Source organism: Cottoperca gobio, chromosome 14 (genome assembly GCF_900634415.1).
Source record: "Cottoperca gobio chromosome 14, fCotGob3.1, whole genome shotgun sequence".
NCBI classification, from domain to species: Eukaryota; Metazoa; Chordata; class Actinopteri; order Perciformes; family Bovichtidae; genus Cottoperca; species Cottoperca gobio.
This window is the reverse complement of record NC_041368.1, coordinates 15,504,254-15,524,736: the sequence shown is the minus strand read 5'-3', so window position 1 is coordinate 15,524,736 and position 20,483 is coordinate 15,504,254. Positions and strand designations below refer to the sequence as shown.

General features: G+C 41.8%; 1 protein-coding gene across 1 annotated transcript; it reads left to right on the top strand.

Annotated features, from left to right (window-relative positions):
* Positions 1-542: 542 nt before the first annotated feature.
* Positions 543-20,000, top strand: ssh2b (slingshot protein phosphatase 2b). Its single transcript, XM_029448137.1, is given in 18 exon segments — positions 543-602; positions 4,748-4,791; positions 9,930-10,160; positions 11,954-12,066; positions 12,209-12,273; positions 12,366-12,487; positions 12,574-12,639; positions 12,750-12,815; positions 12,966-13,160; positions 13,440-13,533; positions 13,736-13,864; positions 14,231-14,277; positions 14,440-14,586; positions 14,767-14,967; positions 15,581-16,157; positions 16,159-16,443; positions 16,445-16,639; positions 17,110-20,000. Coding segments are annotated over 16 exon segments (3,702 nt in total). The 5' UTR covers positions 543-602; positions 4,748-4,791; positions 9,930-10,032; the 3' UTR covers positions 18,382-20,000.
* The last annotated feature ends 483 nt before the right edge of the window (positions 20,001-20,483 follow it).

Below are 20,483 nucleotides of genomic sequence, written 5' to 3'. Positions count from 1 at the left end.
ATGGGTAATGTAGGATCCAGTGTTTTTGGAGTCATCAATACTAAGTACTAAAAGTCAGGATATTTCGGCCTCTGCTGCACCGATTTTGACAAAAAGAAACTTTAAAAAGATTTGTGTCTCACGAGTCCCCCAATTTTATGGAAATATAATATATATCCCTTTAACACATACATTTTCTGAATGTTATTGTTGACGATGGAGGTCAATACTTACTTAGCTTTAAACATAATTCACCACTAAATGAGTAGCGGAAGTCAGGTTTATTGTTTGACTGAGAGACACTTCTCATCTTTGTTTACGTCCAGCACACAAACGGTTAATCGGGATTGACAAACTAAGGATAGTTGCGCATGCGCAGCTGACGCTGACAGAGGAAACAGCCGGGGAGTAGTCAAATAGTCTACGGTCAGAGAGAAAGAGCAAAGAAAAACAAGAGAAGACCAACAACCCGGGTTCAGCTGGGGTTTCTCCCCCTAAAATCAATTATGCTCGTCTTGCCGCGGTCGCTTCATCTCAGGTGTCTGCTTCCCGGTCGCTGAATGGCGCTGGTTACCGTGCAGCGTTCGCCGACCCCCAGCACCAGCTCCAGCCCTTGCGTTTCGGTAAGAGTCGCCTTTATTGAACCCTCATCCACTCCCGCTGCCGCCACCACCAAACCCAAATCTCATTGCTATTGAAGGCGATTTGAGGCTTCATTTCCGCTGTCTTTTTGTCGGCTACTGACTGTCATAAAGTGCCTTGCCTTTGTACTCCTGCGCATGCGTGAAATATAGCCGCTCATCATTTTCAGTTAACATTACACTATCAGTTTATTTACTTGCTGCTAAATTAAGCTGCTCTGAAATGTTTTGTTACTTCTGTTTGATAACGCAGTGACGTTAGCAACGGACCGCTTCCCCTTCTGTTTTTATTGTACTCCACTGTTGACATAGTTCCTGTATGCACATTTCCACCAGTTCAAAGGTTCAACTGGCAGTTAGCTCCTACTGACCAAGACAAGAGAAACACAAGACTTTCATCGATAGTGTGTTGTGATTGTTAGGTTTTGCAATATACTGCTAACTCACTAATGGTTTTCAGTTGCGGATGTGTAGTTTAGCTATCTACAAAGAAACATGTCATGCACTTCCGCTCGTAATAAGCGTCTTGTGACACGCATGAATGCGGTATTTACTCTTGCATAATTGCTGTTTGCTGTCTCTGTATGTAAACACGGTTGTAGACGTGTGTCTTTCTTTTTGTCTGTTTGTCTTTGTCTTCTGTCTCCTCTTCAAACTCTTGATCCTTGTGCGTTTCTCTACCTGCCTGTGTGTGTGTGTGTGTGTGTGTGTGTGTGTGTGTGTGTGTGTGTCCATGCAAAGCAGAGGTGCAGGTTCTTGTTGCTATTCTCCCGGCTCGTCTTGTTTCTACAGAAGAAGGGAATCCATTCATAGAATTGGGGAGTAGTATACAAGCATGCACTCTCTGTTTCCCATTCAAATGTTGCTCTCTGTCAATTTCACACAACTTTATACACTTCCTGTGTCAGTTCTGCTCAGTGTATAGTTGACAGACAGCGTACCATTGATATATATTGTGATATAGTGTTTATCGATTAAATGACCAGACTGCTGTTAGGGCAGAACCAATATCGACATACTTAAAGTGAGACCGATACCCATAGAGTGCTTCATTTGATACCTTTCGCATTTTATTAATTTCTTTTAATCAGACGCCAAAGGAGTGGAGTATAACCATACTTTTGAACATTTTGGTGGCATGTTGGCATGCTGAATTGCCATCTCAGGTCGCATTAAATTGAAGATTACTTTCAGTTATTGGATGCAAACAAAACCACTCAGAGATATTTTTTTTTTTTTAGCTAGATCTGGGTCTAAAAGGATCGAATGCACTGCAGTTATCGTTTGACTGGAGAAGTTTAAAACCTACTTGTCACTGGGTTATTTTGGTCCATACTTTAAAGATATCCAGTTCCGATACCCAGGAAAGTCTCTTTTTGTATTATATACCAGTATTATATACCTGTCAAATAAAGTTCAAAAGTCAATTGTTGTTATAAAGCAATCCTGCTCATTGAATTGCAACTTTCCCCACAATAACCTTGAACACCCAATGGAAAGCTATCATGGTGTAAACATATAAACATTATAGCAAAATCTTTAATTGTTGACAGCTTTACCTCGCTTCACAGTATGTATTGGCATATTGCATAACCCTAATGTAAAATCAGAACCGACTGCTTCATCTGCTAGATGGACCCAGTAAAAGATAACAATTTGCGAGTAACATCTTGATAGTTTCTACCCCCAACTTATGTCCCAAATCACAAATTGCTGTCAAGTTATTTTTCACCAAGAATGTCACAAACAATCAACTCAAACAAGTACCGTGGCCTTGAAACGGGACCCTGCCTTCACACCTTTTGTATGCTCTGAGTAAAACAGGTTCTGTGAGTGAGTAGGCATAATGATAAGTGTCTTGCTTTGTACACACACACACACACACACACACGTAGTAATTTGATCTGTCTTTTGGAGTGAATCAAAAATAAATACAAGAGTAGATGAAACAAGACTTTTTAGATTGTCAATATCAGTAGCAATCATCTATCAGTGTCAGGCAATACAAAGTCAAAGTTCTGGATGATAATGTATGTTAGAGATGTGGTAGTGAGACAGGGGAATCTGTCATCATGACACAGCTTTAAAAGTAGAGGAAGAAGATATGCATATGTGTAATTTAGCAAGGTGAGGCAGACCGAGGTGCTGAAGGATGTTAAGCATGTTTTTTGTAGAAATATGCTTTCAAGTTACAACCCGTACATACTGTACATACTGCACATACAGTGATAACGTGTGTGTGTGGGTGTGAGTGTGTGTGTGTGTGTGTGTGTGTGTGTAGTCTTGTAAAAGGTCTCTCATGTCTGTTTTCTTCTCAACCCTCTTTACTTGGACCTTATGTTGAGCCTGTCACTGGTATGTGTCTGCTTCATAATCAGGGTGTTTGTAGGGAAAACACCAAGAGTGTACTATACATTTATGCTTTAGGGGAGAAGCCTTTACTAGTTTTAACCTGGTGACTCTTGATGCTGTAACTCGTGACTCCCAGTGCAGCACAGACTTGTCTCCTGTGTTGCAGATCCCTGCCCAGCCTGCACATTTCCATAAGGGTTGGAAAAACCCTCTCACATTTTCATACATGCAAAAAGTATTTTTCCATCTAAACAAAGTTTGGTTTATTTGTCACAATGTAGGACACAACAGCTGCAACTCTGTCCAATCTAGTGATCTAAAATTAAAACGCTACTACTACAAATAAACAAAGTACAAATAAATGAATACAAATTTATTTCAGAGATATCCCACTCATTATCAATGTTGTGTCACATCAAGATTTGTTTTGGTGTTAAACAATTCACAAGATCTGTTTTAAACATTCCTTGTGCTATTGATCCTGAGAGCCAACAATGTAAACCTGCTATGGATATTGTGACTAAAAGATGTTCTGCAACAGTGTCACAAGTTCCGGCGGTAAAGTCTGGTATCCAGACTCTTCCCTGCTTTGCTTCAACAATAACTTGGACAAAACTTTACAATTCTATACTGTGTTACACTGGAATTTGCACACACTTTGCATTGGCTGTGTCAAACATTGTTGTGCATTCGCAGATAATAAAAAGTAAAGTGATATCACCCAGCTTTGGTTAGAATAAACACATTGAGGCAGCCCTGCAAGTTCATCTTTCTGTCTGTGCTCATCAACCTGTAATCCATTTCTTTTGTAATGTAGTTAAGGCTACAGTGTAATCGAGATAAGTACCAAACCCTGCCAGATAAATGGCAGGTGTTAATCTTCCACTAATACTAAGACCTCTCATTTAGCAAAGCTTCATATTCCACAATGTGATTTGGATTTGTATCTTATTTCTCTTCCTCATCTTGCTGCTTGTTTTCTGTGTGAATGTGTTATTTTCTGACCGGCCACACCTTAAAAACAGACTGAGGTCATTTTCCTGGAGTGTGCGCAAATTGAGTTGACGCTGAACTCTGCTTTCCCCGTCCGTCTCTCTGCACCGCTGCTCTCTGCTCAGGCAGTCCTGACTGCTGTGTCGGATGCTACTTGTACTTTCAATGTGTTTGTGCATGTATACTGAAGTGTGCCTGTGAGTGTGGAAATAAACAAAGTACTCTTTTTGTTTTACCTAAAGTAGAACCGTGGGACTTTAGACTTTATTTACGTTGCTGTCTCACTACTTGTTTGGTTCAAGTTAAAACTTATTTAATGTTGTGATTATGATCTCTCTGATTTGAAGGTGGGCGTCGCTATAATAGTGATGGTTTTATTGATACAGAACTTTTCTAAAACGGGTTACTTTATGAGTCCTTTGCAGAGCATCATACAAATAATCAAATTCTGCAGGACCAAAATTATATTATTATTCACAATTCTCAATCTTTATAAACATTACTAATACTTTTTTCTTCTTTTAACTGCATACATTATCAGCTATTTCCTGCTGTAGCACAAATAAGTTCTAGAGGAAGGTTTTCACATTGCTGATAAAGCTTGTATGTTATCATCGATATTGTGATGTAAAGAGAGTGCTACAAAATGAGGTGATCTTAATGAATTATAAAAAATGTAATGTTATGTTGTGTCTCTATGTCCAAATCTCAGTTGTTGACAGTCCTATATTGTACTACATTAACACACTATTAAATGTCATTTTCTCCTCTTATCTCGTTAGGAGTCCGGTAGCGGGGAGGATGACCGCCGCTCTCAGCCGAGGAGGTAAGATACTTACAGATATTGTGCAGCATCACCCGCTCTGTCTCAAACAAAGCTTAATCATATTTCCCCTCTGGGACCTCAGTACAAAAACAAGTTTCTTCCTGTTTCTCTGCAAAGATGATGTGCAGTGGGATTTTCATAAACCAGAAGTTTGGATCACAGTGACATTGTTCCCGGAATTTAGTGCCAGGCCGTGTTGTTTAAGACACAACGAGCATCTACTGAAGTGTCTGAGCAGAGGGCCTGTTATGTTGCTGCCCCTGACCTCGGACCTTGACATGGCCCAACCTAAACTAACGGGAGAGAAATTACACTTTACCTGAAGAAGCACTTGATGATTAATCATTAAATGTGTTTGGCCCTGCAGGACTTCCTTCCTTTACTGATACAAAGAGCTGCTGTGCTATTGTGATAGTTTAGTGGCCTCACAGTCATGTGCTGTCCCTTGTTGCCTCTGGCATTGAACTGGAGTTGGAATCTGGTTTATCCTGTTTCGCTCAACCACATTTGCAACTGGTTTTAGTACACCAGCGATCTGCAATTTCCTTCCACTGCCTACTGTGTTTATTTGTTCTAGATACACATGATACCAGTGAACCTTAGCTGCAGAAACTCTCTTATTATCCATCTTTGTTTTATTTGGCCCTTTTAATAACGGATGAAATCCTGAAATCCTCTCATGTATGAGATAATTAACAGTAGTTCACTCGCTGTCCATTAGAGGGCAGTAGACTCCCCGTGAGTCAGGTCTGTGTATGTGGGTCAGGGGAGCTGCACTGCTGATCCAGGGGCAGATTGGTAGCCCCTCCCAAAGTCAGAGCGCCTCTGTGTCTGTCTGGTCATTGGAGCTCTGTGCCATCCAAATGAGAGGGCTTTCTGTATTTGTGCAGCTGGGAGTGAAATCTATATTCACATAGTCAGGCCGTGTGTGTGTGTGTGTGTGTGTGTGTGTGTGTGTGTGTGTGTGTGTGTGTGTGTGTGTGTGTGTGTGTGTGTGTGTTTGCACAGAGAGAGGTATCAGATCAGATGTCATTTTGATTTACTGTATTTTATAAACCAAATATTATTCTAAATATCTTGTTTTGTAATTCTAAAATGACCATTGACCCTTATGCTCTGCTTTCATACTGTCACAAAGGAGCACGTATGAATATCCAGTTCCTAGTGAGGAGCTGGGCCTTGTCTTGACTTAAGAATAACCTCTTTAAATTTCTTTATACCAGTGAGGAGCTGTGTTTATTATATAACTATTACTTTTCGTATTTCATTATTCCAGGCTGCAAAAGCCAGGAGATATTGTAATTTGTTTGCCATCTAAATGGTGGAGTGTTGTTAGACGTTAAGATTGGTTAATTTACCATGTTTGAACTTGCTGTATATGAGCTGCTAGTCAGTCTTATTGCTCTGGGTAGTGGCTCACTACTTCTCTAGCGCAAAACTTTATTTCAAGACTCGGAGGATACTGACATTTTCATTCACCTAGCATCACAAGTGCAGCTCTGCATACTATGCCACCTTTGCTGTATAGTTCAACAATGCACAGAAAGTAATGGATGTAGGTTTTATTCCTCAAGATCGTAAAGCTACATTTATTTGTTTAACAACGTTTTTAGGGCCATTATCGTCACATAATATAGGAGCATCACAGGAGAAGAGCACTTGTCCAATTTCTTGTCGAGCAATTGTGAGCAACTAACACGGGATTACATTTAAAGAGGGAAGAAAATATTTAATAAAAGTCAGCCCACGCACTGAAATAGTGTTCCCAACTGCTGACGTCTTTGCCTGTCATGCTGTAGAAGCCAGCAGCTGCAGCAGAGCTCATCTGTGACACAGGTAGTGACATTCATTCAGACTGTGATGAGGCTTTAGTGATGCAGTGTGTCTGTCTGCATAAGCAGGGCCTGCTGCAGTGCTGCTGATTAAAGTCACTGACATCAGCAGAATACTGACATCAGCTAAAGCAGCAACGTCACTGGAGGAACGACGGAGGAGAAAGAGGAATTAACTATGACGCTTATTTCTGGTCTTTTATAATCTACATCATTCTTTAGTCGGATGCAAAAGAAATAAGTGCAATCATGAATTGAAGGACACATTTTGATTTAATAGTTTGGTATTCTATTCATTTCTATTCGCCTTAAGGTTTAGTTTGTGCACCTCCTAAGACTCCCCGATGAATCATGTTCACTCACTCCTGATGTAATCTAATACATTTTGTCTGACAGATTGATTAAACTGTAAATACACAGATTGACTTCCTGCATAATACATACAAGATTCAACGCCTCAGAGGATAGATACAGTGTGTGTGTGTGCGTGTGCGTGTGCGTGTGTGTGTGTGTGTTTCAAATCAATAGATGAAGTACTGAATAGCCGTGTGTGTACTGTATTGCATATGTGATGTTGTAATCACTAAGGTGACTGCCTGTGTGTTTGTACACACGGAGACGTAAGATCAACAGAGGAGTGTCCGGTGTCTGTCTGCATGTAACAACCACATCCTGCCCATCACTGCTGGTCATTGGACGGTGTGAATTTCAGCAGTCAAATGAGAGAACCGTGAGATGGGTCCAACATCACAAACATAAACATGTGGGTTGTTGTGACTCTATGGATGGGACTGGAGAACAATATTATGATCCAGCATGAGACTGTTGACCTCGCTAGATCTATAATGGCTTAAAACAGATGTAACAGATATTTCTTGAATTATTGAGATTAGGAATCTACCGAATGTTTGTTTACATTCAAATTTTCTATTGAGGTTTTCAAATGAAGCTTGACTGTTTTTCACCATCTTTTATGACATAACACCCTTCCACAAAACAATTTTGTTATTGTGGTTATATACATGTAATTTATTGTGTTGTTGATTTTGAAAACGTTGTTTTTAAAAGGCTAAACACCCACAAATATGGATTGAAGCAGAATATTTTTGTTAGATTAAAACAAAAATATGATAACATCTATCTTTTTTTCAATACAATTTGACTTTTGGACTTTACAACGCTGTAGAGTTATTAGAAATGTTTTGGATCACACGAGTCAAAAACAATCCTACGCAGCCACCACAGGATTCTACAAGTAGTGTAATACTAATAACATTTGTGTACCGGCTTTAAGTGCAGAAAAACAAAACAAAAACAAAGAAGGCTGTGCAGCATTCAAAATGTTGTACTAATGTCAACGTTATGAATGAAGCTTCAAACTATTCGGTACAGATGAGACCAATTAAAGAAGGAGGATTCGAGGTCGATGTCTGTAACACGATGGAGTTAATGGACCCACGTTGTCTTGCTACTGAATCACACCACTTGGCTGATTGATCAAAGAGGGTCAATGACTGCATATAAGTGTTCATAAAACATAAAAACAACACACACCGCTCATGCACACAATATTACACCAGCCACAGATGGCTGTAACAGAAAAACACCACTGCAGTTGTTGTTTATCCTGTGATATAATTGGGCAGTCAGGTGGTGGCCAGACATTTGCATCCAGTACTTTGTAATCCATCCCATAAATTGAAACCACGAGGGATCAACAAGCAGCGTAACAGGTCAAGTTTATTCTCAGTTCAAGGGTCCCCTGATGTCTCCTTTTTGATTTCTCAATCCTTTTTCCGTTGTTGTTGTTGTGCTGTTGCGAGAGCAGCGGCACATTAAGGTGTCAGGTGTCTCGGACTCTGGTGAGAATTTCCGTAAAGGCTACAGACGGTTGGTTACACAACTTCATCACAGGCAACACAAGTGTGATCAGTGTGTGACCCACACTCTCCAGATGATGCCCCTCTGTGTATGGGAAATAATTAATGCTTTATCTGGACGAGTGTTGTCATGGAGTTACCAGGTGTCTCGTGCTGTTGTCGCCATAAGAAAAGAGAAACGTGTCAACCAGAAAACGCTACCTCACCGATGGAGATTATGTCTTTAATGTCTGCAGAGAAAGAGAAAAACATGTCATGTTGTATAGTTGTTACTCACTAAACTGAATAATTTTCAGAGATTTAGGGTTGGGCTGCAGGATATGAGGAATATATGTGTTTTGCAATAAAGTAATATCGCGATAACTATATTACTTGCAATAAATATACAGATATTCAAATCCCCTCAGTTCTGCCTTTCTGCTGCTTTCAGTATACTGCTAAAATACAACAAGTTGCTTGTTGAATTAAAAAAATGTAAGGAAATTATTTTCAAGCAGCCTATATGGTTTGTAAAGGGGGAATAACTGTTTTTAAGCTGCATACATATAGTGATATGTCCCTGGTTCAATTCTCACTGTTTCCTACCTGCTTCTCTACTGTGACTTACTAATACAGCTAAAAAAAGAACGTAACAAATGGACAATCAAGTAAGTAATGTTAACATTAACTCAGAAATCCTATAAAGTTACTATATCCCCTCCCTGACCAAACCTACGTTCAGTGTTGTGCCAGAAGGATGTACCATAGGAAGGTATTCCGGTTTGTCTGGTCTAAAACATCTGCTGTGTGTGTATACAGTAAGCATAATGCAAGGGGCATTCTTTAAACACCACTTCCTGCTGCATAGTATGTGGTAATATTTTCCCCTACATCAGGAACAGTTGGGACTCAATGTGCAAGGAAACCTTCATGAATTGCAGTAACATCTTGCAACTCATGTTTTAATACATGTTGTAATAATGGGTCACATTAACAATTTCATTAGCCAGTAAAACGGATGAAATTTAATAAAAATAATTAATTTGGTATTCTTTCACAAGATTTGTCTGTCTCTATTCAAGTCCTGTTTTTTGTCAATGGCAGTAATGAGTACCCCCATTTTCATTGTGGCACTATTAACTCCTCATACAGCCTTCGACAGACGGCTGTTTTCACCGATTGGACCATGTGTGTCTCCTCCCCCCCCCGCGGCACATTTTACCGCAGCCTGCTGCACACTGATGAAACAGTAGGCCTATCACTGAGCAGATGTTAGGCGACACCTGCTCTGCTACAGCATGTGCTAAATATGTCAATATCTTGGCCGTTTTTGAATATTATATTACCGCGCTTTTTAAACTATCTTGCATTATAACGTGCCTCACGGATAATTCCCTAAAGTCGGGATATCCATTAAAAGAAGTGACAGTTCTGCGTTTTTCACAAGTACCCTGGCAGTGCGGAGTGACCCCCTTCCTCCACACCACTACGGCGACTATCGATAACTACAGACCGCTTCTGTGCGCCCAGCCCCCGCCATCAGAGCAGCGATGCCTCCCGGTGTTGTGACCGAGCCACGGAGCTCATCAGCCGACTGCTTCTGCGCCTACTGCGGGGGGAAGATGAGACCTTATTTCACCGAGAACTCCGTGATTTCTCAGGGGGAAATGTATCAGCTGTAAGTTTACACTGAGCTCAGACTCCCAGGTTTTCTGTGTAAAATATATGTAACTAAGAATTGCAGTAAAATCTTTAGGATAGTGTGAGATGCAAAAATGAAGACTGCTAGAGTCTGATTTTAGTTTGAATAATATCCGTGAGTGGTTGGACTTTTTTTTTCTGACTTGAAGCTTACTTGGACAGTACCCTTACAAACCGCCTTCACACAGGGCATATTCTCATTCGGCCTGCTTTCCAATATTTGGTTACAGTGATCTGGTTTGACAAAGGCATGTGGTTTTCCCATGAAGACTTGAAGGGAAGGATATGACAGCAGAGTCAGGGGCTGCAGGCAAGAGGTTTCCTTCCTGTGAAATGTCTGCCAGATGCCATACTCATCGACTGCATGCACTCTCCTCCACCCACCTTTTTTTGTTTTGTTTTGTATTTTAGATGTGACTAAAATGCATCTTGAGGGGGCACAGAGGGAAAGGCACACAGTGTACCTGTGACAGATTGTTTATGAATCAGAGGAAGTGGTTAAGACTGGTCCTTGAAATTGAAGGATTTCTTTAGTTGTTGAGAGCCCCTACATTTTTCACAAGCGGTAGAGACTTTTAAAAATCTGAGTAAGATGTGGGTTGAGACTGTTTTCAGAAAAGTTTGTAACATTAATTATGTGGATGTCGCAAATATCTAACTTTACTCTTTCATATTTCCTAATTGGGACTTGTAATTACTGCATTTCCTCTTCTCCTTCGTCCTCACAGCAGACCGTGACAGAATCAGACTTCCTGTTTCTGACCGTCCTTCCTTAGTCCTTGGCCTATATTTATCGTTGCCTTCAATATTGACAAATATGGACAGTCGGGGATCACTTGTATTAGTGGTGAATCTGCATTCACTCCATCGTTTCATAACACAATGAAGCTTCCAATTCGGTGTCAGCTAAGGGCCAGAAAACTCTCGTTGAACATTGGGTAAAATCGTTGCTTGCTATGATTTTGGCAGTGAGTCAAAAGACGTCAGAGCAACATCAAAATCAAAGGGATGCATTGGGCATCTGAAGTCCGTTACATAACTCTATTGTTTATGCCAATTTCATGCCAGGTAGTTGTTCCATTATGTGCCATAAAGTACTGAAGTCTCAGCCACAGCCAGTTAACTTGTAATTCCCCGTAGAGTCCAAAGATAAAGGTCTGCTGGTTCATGTGAAAAAGAGAATTTGACGGTTAAATGGGTTGACTGACTCTGTGACTCCATATGCCTTTTGTCTGTTGTGCCTCCTGTCATTTTAGGAACATGTTCAGTTAAGCCAGCATGTTATTGGAACCAGCTGCTGTTGTTGTTGTAAACTGCACAGTGAAGTGTCTTGAGCTCATAAAGGCACAAAAAATCTCCCATTATTGTTTTGTATACGTCGTTTGTACAGGATGTATTTTCTAAGAAAACATAAGATTAAATCACCATTATTGAAATCCATTCAACTTTTAGACGACAAAATCCCCCATAGTGTTTGCTTTACATGTTACAAGTGTCTTTTTTTATATTGCCAAGTTTACTATCACATGAAATTGAGAAAATCTTCACATTTAAGAAGCTGAGACTTACTTTATTATCAAAATATATTATCTTTCTATCGATAACTAAGTCCTACATTTGCACAAAAACACATCTTTTCTCCTTCTTTAAACAAATGGTGTGTTTTTAATTATTTAAAAACGTAAAACAAAAGTCACTTCCCAGGATAAATCTTGTTACTAGTTGTATGTGGTTCGCACTCACTTACATGTTTTCTCTCTGTCTGTCCAGCATCAGTGAAAGTTTCCTGACAGTTAAAGGAGCTGCTCTCTTCTTACCTCGAGGAAATGGCTCCTCTTCTTCGTCTGCCTCTCGCTTCTCACAGCTGCGCAGCAAACATGCAGGTGAGATGAAAGTTCTCCTTCAAGAACAAATGACTGGTTGACTATCAACAGTGCTGTTGGTAAAAAAAGAAGCTGCCATTTATGCATAGCTGTAGTTGTTGACACTGATCCAAGATGTTTTTTATTTCTGTCATCTTACCAGGAGACATCCAGCAGCATCTACAAACCATGTTCACTCTCCTCAGACCGGAGGACAACATCAAACTGGTGGGTACACACTATTACGCAAAAACAAAAATCAGTCTTAAGGTCTTCACTCGGCTGTAAAGACATCATCAACTGTGTTTTTCCTGCTCCAGGCGGTTCGTTTGGAGAGCTCACACACTCAGATCACTCGCTACATGGTGGTGGTCTCCACCAATGGTCGTCAAGACACGGAGGAGAGTGTGGTGCTGGGGATGGATTTCAGTCCTGTCGACAGGTGAGACGGTAACATGCACACATTGTTTATGTGCCTGCCGGTTTTTAATATGTACAGTTTTAACTTATTTTTCTCCCCCCTCCCAGCTCCTGTTCTGTAGGGATGGTTTTGCCCTTATGGAGCGACACTTTAATACATCTGGACGGAGATGGGTAAGAAAATATCCAACATGTTTTAATCACAGAGCTAACGCACACTAAACACCAGGCTGCTGACATGTCTGACTCTCTCTCCTCTGTGCTCCCTCTCTTCTTGCTCCCAGGGGTTTCAGTGTGTCAACTGATAACACAATACATGTATTCAAGCCGGTTTCTGTGCAGGCCATGTGGTGAGTCACACTGCATAAATCACACCACTTGGTAGACATGGATATCCTATCCTTGTGTTTTTAATATCTAAAGCATGTCCCTGGCATTTATTGATCTCAAACTCTCCCCCTTCATCTCCCGTCTCTCAATATCCTTTTTCACTCTCGCAGGTCGGCCCTCCAGTCCCTCCATAAAGCATGCGAGGTGGCTCGTTGTCACAACTACTTCCCAGGCAGCTTGTTCCTCACCTGGGTCAGCTACTATCAAAGCAGGGTCTACTCCGACCAGGCACGCATTAACGAGTGGAACGCCATGCAGGACGTGCAGTCGCACCGCGCAGATTCGCCCGTGCTCTTCTCTGACGCGTAAGTATCCTGATCACACGGAATATGTTTTTCACTTGTTATTTTCTCCCTCCCTAGATGACATGATCGCATGTATTTGTTTGTCTTGATGACATTACACGTGCACAAGATTACAAGATTAACTTGAGAAATGTAAATCACTACCGTTCTATACTCGAGTGCAATACACATAGTGACCATGAAGTGGTTTGGTCAGACGTCTCCTCCTTAGGGCTTGCTGTATGTTTGCAGTAACACTTAGTTTATATATCGTATTTCATTGTCATGTTGTGTCTGCAGATCTACAGAAAGAGAGCTGACAGAGCGCCAGATCAAAAGCAGTTTGAGGGAGATCATGATGCAGAAAGACCTTGAGAATGTCACCTGCAAAGAGGTGAGTCAGTGCTTCATGACATTTCATTGGGTCCTTCCCAAAAAAGGAATTGCTAAAAATTGGGAAAAGCACATGTTTGAGTTCCTTTTTTTAATCCCCAGTATTTGACTACAAAATGTAATGGCTGCCTTTTTGTAGGTTTAGATTTGCTGTTTTAAAGAAGTGTGTTTCTATCTCTTCTCCGGCTGCGTGTGTTCCGTAGATCCGAACAGAGCTGGAAATGCACATGACATGCAACCTGCGAGAGTTCAAGGAGTACATCGACAATGAGATGATTGTCATTCTGGGCCAGATGGACAGTCCTACGGAGATCTTTGATCACGTCTTCTTGGTAGGTTTCCTCATCACACCTCTGGAGTACCACTGCTGCAGTACAGTTTTGGCTCTCATTACACTGAACTCCACAGGATGAAGAACTGCTAGATCACAGATGAATTGATTAATTGAACACATAAGAATAGAAAGCAGTTATTTTTTTAGAAACATGTATGAACATTGGTTGTACATCATGCTGAAGCCATGTCTGGGGAAGCTGGTAAAATATGAGATTGTCCTCCAAATCTTAGGGTACTTTGTTCTTGTTTGGTTTGGAGTTCACATTGGATGTCGGGCATGCCTTGCAACAGGATTTAAGCATTATGAAGAGCTCAGTTGAAGGCTCTGAGCTAGTCTTGAGGATTGCTTTTGTTTCCTACAGGGATCTGAATGGAATGCATCCAATATGGAGGAGTTGCAGAAGAGCGGGTAAGGAGAGAGACAAAAACAACAACTCAGAACACAGCACAAGCTGCACTGAAGTCAACACAGACATACAGTATCATGTAACAATCTTTTCTGTTCAAATATTCTTCAATCTGTTATCCAAACATCTCTCATCTTCTAATCTTTCCTCTCATTCTCCCTCAGGGTTCAGTACATCCTGAATGTAACGAGGGAGATTGATAACTTCTTCCCCGGTGTGTTTGAGTACCACAACATCCGCGTTTACGATGAGGAAGCCACTGACTTGCTTGCTTATTGGAATGAAACCTACAAGTTTATATCTAGAGCCAAGTGAGTTTCTGTCGACCGCATGTCATCTATTCTTTCTCTGATCTGCTCATCTTGTGAGGGCAGAGTCTGTTCATGTCACTTTTTTTTTTTTAGGAGTTATCTGCTTTTGAAAAACTGCTTTACAAAACTGTTGACAATAATAGGCTCATACGTCTGCTTGATTCTTCATATTTACTCCAGGAAAGCTGGATCTAAATGCCTGGTGCACTGTAAAATGGGCATAAGTCGCTCTGCAGCCACAGTGATCGCGTATGCCATGAAGGAGCACGGCTGGGATCTGAAGAAAGCCTTTGATTACGTGAAGGAGCGTCGAGCTGTGACCAAACCGAACCCCTCTTTTATGAGACAGCTGGAGGAGTATCAGGGCATACTGCTGGCCAGGTACCCACAAAAAAAACACAAGTATTTTTCATGTGATTTGTGGGTGTAGCATGACGCCAACACTACATGGACTGCATGATTTGCTTAGGCTAATAAAACCATCTGTCAGGATGAAACCGAAAGGCACACCAAGCTAAACTACTTTAAACTGCTTAAAGATGTGGTCAGGATATTAATGTATAATCTGTGAATCCATACTCCAACTACAAAGAAGTTTTATGAGTTTGCCCACAGTTCAGTTGTAGCTATATACTGAATGAACTGTATACACACCATTGCTAATATATAACAGTATAACAGTTGCTCATTTACACATCCAGCAGGCATGGAGCGACATAAAGAATCATTTGGATTTGTGTTTATGGCCACTTATCAATATTTAAATAATTGTTACTATAAAAATATATGTACATTTGTTAAGTGCAACTTTTAAAGTGCATTTCATATCAACATCATGTGTATCTGTGACACATTACATTTAGCACATAACTTTAAGAAATGACTTTAAAAGTATAAATGTGTATGTTTATATGTATAGAGGATAGGAATAACATGAAAATACTTTTAATATAGTTTTTCTCTTTTGCCATGTTTCTTCCCAACCCTCCTACAGCAAGCAGAGGCACAACAAACTGTGGCGTTCTCACTCTGACAGTGACCTGTCTGAGCACCATGAGCCACTGTCTAAATCTCACGCTCAACCGCACAGCCTGGGTCACTCCGACCCCCACAACCAGGCCGGCAGTGTGTCTGGTCCCTCTGTGAAAGAACTGCTGGATTCACTGGGAACTTCGACCATCACTGGCAAAGCAACACACTCCACTAGCCAGCCTGATACTGGCATCCACTCCAATCAGCTCAGCTCTTCATCCTTTGAGGGGTTGGCAACTTTATCAGGCGATGCTGAAGCTCAAAGCCTTGAGGCTCCTTCTCCTTCTGCTGTGGTCCAAATCAGCCAGTTGGACTCCCCTTGTCCTGAATCCACAGCCGGCTCTGTGTCTCCGTTATCTCCGCCGCTCTCCAACGGCTTCTGTGACTCTGAAGAGCAGCCCTCATCACCTCCTCTCTCCCAGCCAAGGGCCGCCACTGTGGTGCCTGAGCCTCAAAAGACAGACATGTTGACTGTTGCACAGACTGTTTTAGTTGGCCAGCCTCACTCGCCTCCATCCTTCCACCACCTCCCCCTCTCTCCCTGCTCCATCCCCGCCTCCAGTCTGCATGGATGAGGTTATCAAACTGCAGGCGTTGTCCTGCTCTCTGCCTGTGATGAGACCGATGCTAGTGTCGGTGCCTGAGTCCATGACAACACCAAGCACACAACAAGCTGGACCCCAGTGTCTGTCTGCACCAGTGCCTGTTGAAAACACAGACTGTGACCAACAGATGTGTGGATTGTCTTTGGACTGTTTAGCAGCACATCCTCCCTTCACTAGTGATTTTATCAGCTACCCCGGTGCCATTCCACAAGACAGCGAGGCTATTGTTCGGCCACAGCGCAGATCACATTAACTTTTTCAGTGCCAGAGAAAAGTTCAAGGGAATGAGTCAAGATGGTAAAACTCAGTGTGCTGCAGTGCAGCAGTCGCCCCAGGTGAAGAGTTGTGGCAAGGAACAACAACCACTACCTCAAGAGGTTTCCACTAGTGAGGGGAAGGAGGAGGAGAAACGAAAGGTAAGGATACTGCTTGTAGAAAAACTATGGCACACTTATTTCCATTGCAAACACCAACATTAGTATCTAAGCTTTGGGTCACAGACTTTCTTCAGAGCCTCTCTCAGGCTCTTCTCATGCTCTGACAAAGGTCTCGATTTGTGTGTTTTGGAGATAATTGTGCAGATGTTTTGATCTTTGTAATGCTTGTGTAAAATGCCCAATTTAATATAGATTGTCCAAATAATTCTTAGGTAAAATAAAAAAATGTTAGGAAGTGTATTGAAGTCACAGCAGTTAAATTTAGTCTGAAATGAGTAATTAATAGTTTTCTTGAATCCAAAGCGCCACCTGGTGGCTGAAGGTGGAATGTTCCATGCAGAGTATCTGTCACATCAGAATCCATTTGACTTGACTTGAATACCTTTTTTATAGATGTATTAAAACTTTTGTTTGGCTTTTTAACTGAATGATCTCTCTTTTCTTCGTAGGGAATGACCATCCCTGTGCACACAGAGCCTCAGGGCCCCCAGGACCAGGAAGTGAGGAAGTCAACTCAGGAAATAGAGGATGGAGATGTTTTATCAGAGAACGAAGTGGAGAATGTTAAAGAGGAAGTGGAAAACAAAGAAGAGGAGGAAGCGGCTCCTGCTCGTCTCTACAGCGATTGGACGAGGGGGTCCGTGCGTCGCGTCACCCGACAGCTGGAGCAAAGAATGAAACAGGAGCATGAGACTCCGTCACCCTCCTCATCTCCACCGTCCCTCTCCGGCAGCTCCTCCTGCTCTCAGCAGCGGCGACACAGCGTCCATGCTGTGACAATGTCGAATCCACAGGATGCATCAGTTGGCTCTCAGGTGTCAGACGTTAACAGTGTGCAGGAAGATAAGGATGATAAGTTTGGACCAGTTGAAAGGGAGAGTAGTGATTTAGTTGAGATGGGGGCACTAGCAAGTAATGACGTAAGCACAAAAGCACACAAAGTCCAGCCTGCTGATAATAGATTGCTCTCTACCTCTTCTTCTTTCCACCGCTCTGCCCATTCTCCATTTGCCTCTGTGAACTTCCTGTGTTTGGAGGGCGTGACAGAGTTTGAGTCAGTCACAGACTGGGACTGCTCCACAGAGGGACCTCATAGTGACATTATCATGAGGGAGACATGGGAGACTTTGTGTGAGCTGGGTGCCTTCCTGCAGCAGGTGAGCAAGGACAGAGCCTGCAAGGCCCGGTGTGTGGACCACGTTTTTGGCCTCAGTGCTGGAACCACTCAGAAGCGAGGTAGCGGCAACCAGAAGAGGGTCAGAGAGGTGGAAGCAAGAATTCGCCAGGCAGGACTGACTCCTCCATCCCTGATGAAGCGCTCAGCCTCTTTGGCCAAACTGGGCTGTCTGGAGCTGCTGGCCAATGACCTGAGTGAGTGGGAGCTCAGCCGCTCCTCTGTGGCTCCGTCCTCAGCAGAACCTCTGATCCACACAGCTAACGATGAGTCCAAGAAGCAGCGGGTCCACAACTCTCCTTCCTCAGCCGGCCAGCAGCCAGAAGTCCTCGGGACTGGTGTGGAGAGGCTTTCTGAAGCTGGAGAAACCTCGCCACGAGTCTCTCCACCATCCAGTCCGCCGAGAGGAGAACTCGTCAACTCTGACCAAGATTTTCTACACTTGCCTGGGCTGACACTTATGGCAACAAGGCAGCAGTATGGAAGGACTCACCCCCTGAGTCAACTTAAGAAAAGAACTACTAGTACCCTTTACAACACCATGTAACTGTAACTGTGTGTGTGTGTGTGTGTGTGTGTGTGTGTGTGTGTGTGTGTGTGTGTGTGTGTGTGTGTGTGTGTGTGTGTGTGTGTGTGTGTGTGTGTGTGTGTGTGTGTGTGTGTGTGTGAGTGAGAGAGAGAGAGAGACACACACAGTGAGCGAGAGGGATTGTGCACACTTATGAGACATGGAAATCATGTGCATAATGTTGGACTTATTCAGCAAAACAAACCAATGCCTCTTGCCTTAAAGGAGATGTTGAGAAGTTTCTGTACATTTTTACCCTGCAGATCCAAGGGACTCTGTGAAATCCGAGATGCTTCTCTCAGTGACAAGGCTATGAAGGGTCCGGTCAATTGAAATTAAAACATTAAATGAAATTGGAAGAAGCGCTGTGGCAGTGTAAACACTTTTAGAAGAAGCAGCAAAAACTATCATCAAAATTAAGAACTTGTTTCAAATGTTAATATGCCTGAGCCTGCACATCTTCACTCTTCACATCATTGCTGGTTCCTCCATCTTGAACTTGATATTTACTTGATTGCTGTTGGTTTATTGAATAGTCCGACCTGATGTTAGGTGGAATGTAGCCCGTTTTCCTCTCTCCTCGTACTTTAATGTCTCTTCATCAATAATCAAGTAATACCAATCAAAGTCAATTATGCTGTCTGGAGACTGCTTTTTAAACATGTGTTGTGCCATCAGCAGCGCATCTAAACATACAAAGAGCTCAGGTCGCCCCGCAGACGCAACAGATTAGTGTTCTCCCCCCTAAAGAAAGATAACCGGACCATCAACCGGAAAAAGACTGCATGGTTGTGCAGACGTTTTATTGAATCAAAATGCAAAGAGGAAGAGGCTTGCTGTTTTTTTTAATGTTTGTTTTGACTACACAATACCTCAGTCGGTCTGAACCAAATCTGACCTGCATAAACGTCAGACTCTGGATTCCTGGAATGTTTCCGTCTGTCAGAAACAATTTCCACTTCAGTACTCGAACTGACGTAAACTCGTCTCTCATGTCCTCTCACAGTTCTGATGCCACTCAAACTAGACATTTTCTGTATGTATTACTGTGTGGGAGAAAGGTTCGGGGATGGGGAGTTGAAGGCAGAGTGTATATTTGTGAGTTGTCTGCTATGTTCTCTTTGGGATGTAAAGGTCTGTATTGTGAGTGTTGACATTTTTGGAACTGTACATGTTTTTTTATAACTGGTTTGTGACTGTGTGTGAGTGCGACTGTGTAGCACAACTTTACTATCTGGGTGTGTACTTGTTTCGTTTTTTTGGTTTTCATTCACGGTTCTCTCTTTTGTACACATTTTAGGAGTGTGCCTGTGACTGGCAAGTGAAGCTTCTCTGCAGTCTATCAGAAATGTCTGTACAGGGAGGTCTGTCATACATGCACTTTACTCCCTTTTTCATTTTAATGTGGCTTTTTTTTGTCAATGTGTGGTTGCTACTTTTGGGGAGCATGCTTAGGTAGTAGCAGCTGTTGGGTATGCCTGTCTATTGTCAAAAACTGATTTTATTTGTTTTGTTTTTATTTGAAACTATCAGTGTAAATATTCTTTTTTTTTTTTTTATCATGTGCTTCAACTGTGACCATTAAACAATGGAAAGTATGGAGTCTGTTTTGCTGTGCTGAGTCTCTACAGTAATGTCAGGTGATGAGGAGATGCGTTTTTTACATTACTTAGCATTTATAACATCTATTTATTTATTTTTAGATTGTTTAGTCTATAAAAAATGTCCAAAGATGGTGAAAAAATCCACAATTTTCCACATCTTCAATTTACTTTGTTTTTTTATTAACAATTAAAACCCCTAAGATATTCAGTTTGCTAGGATTTAAAGAAATATTAAAAGTAGAAAGTCATTACATTTATATAGATGGGACCAGTTCGTTTCTGCATACATGTAGCCATGTCAGAACACATTCACAGTGAATGTGTTTACACTTCCTTGTTTCTTCTTTGGTTAACTTTCACCATGTCGTACAGCATCGTGATTGTTTTTCATTCTATGAAGTGAGTGTAATCTGTTACTTAAATAACTACATTTAAGTTTTCAGATAGAAAGTAGTTTCAATGAAAAGGTTTTACATG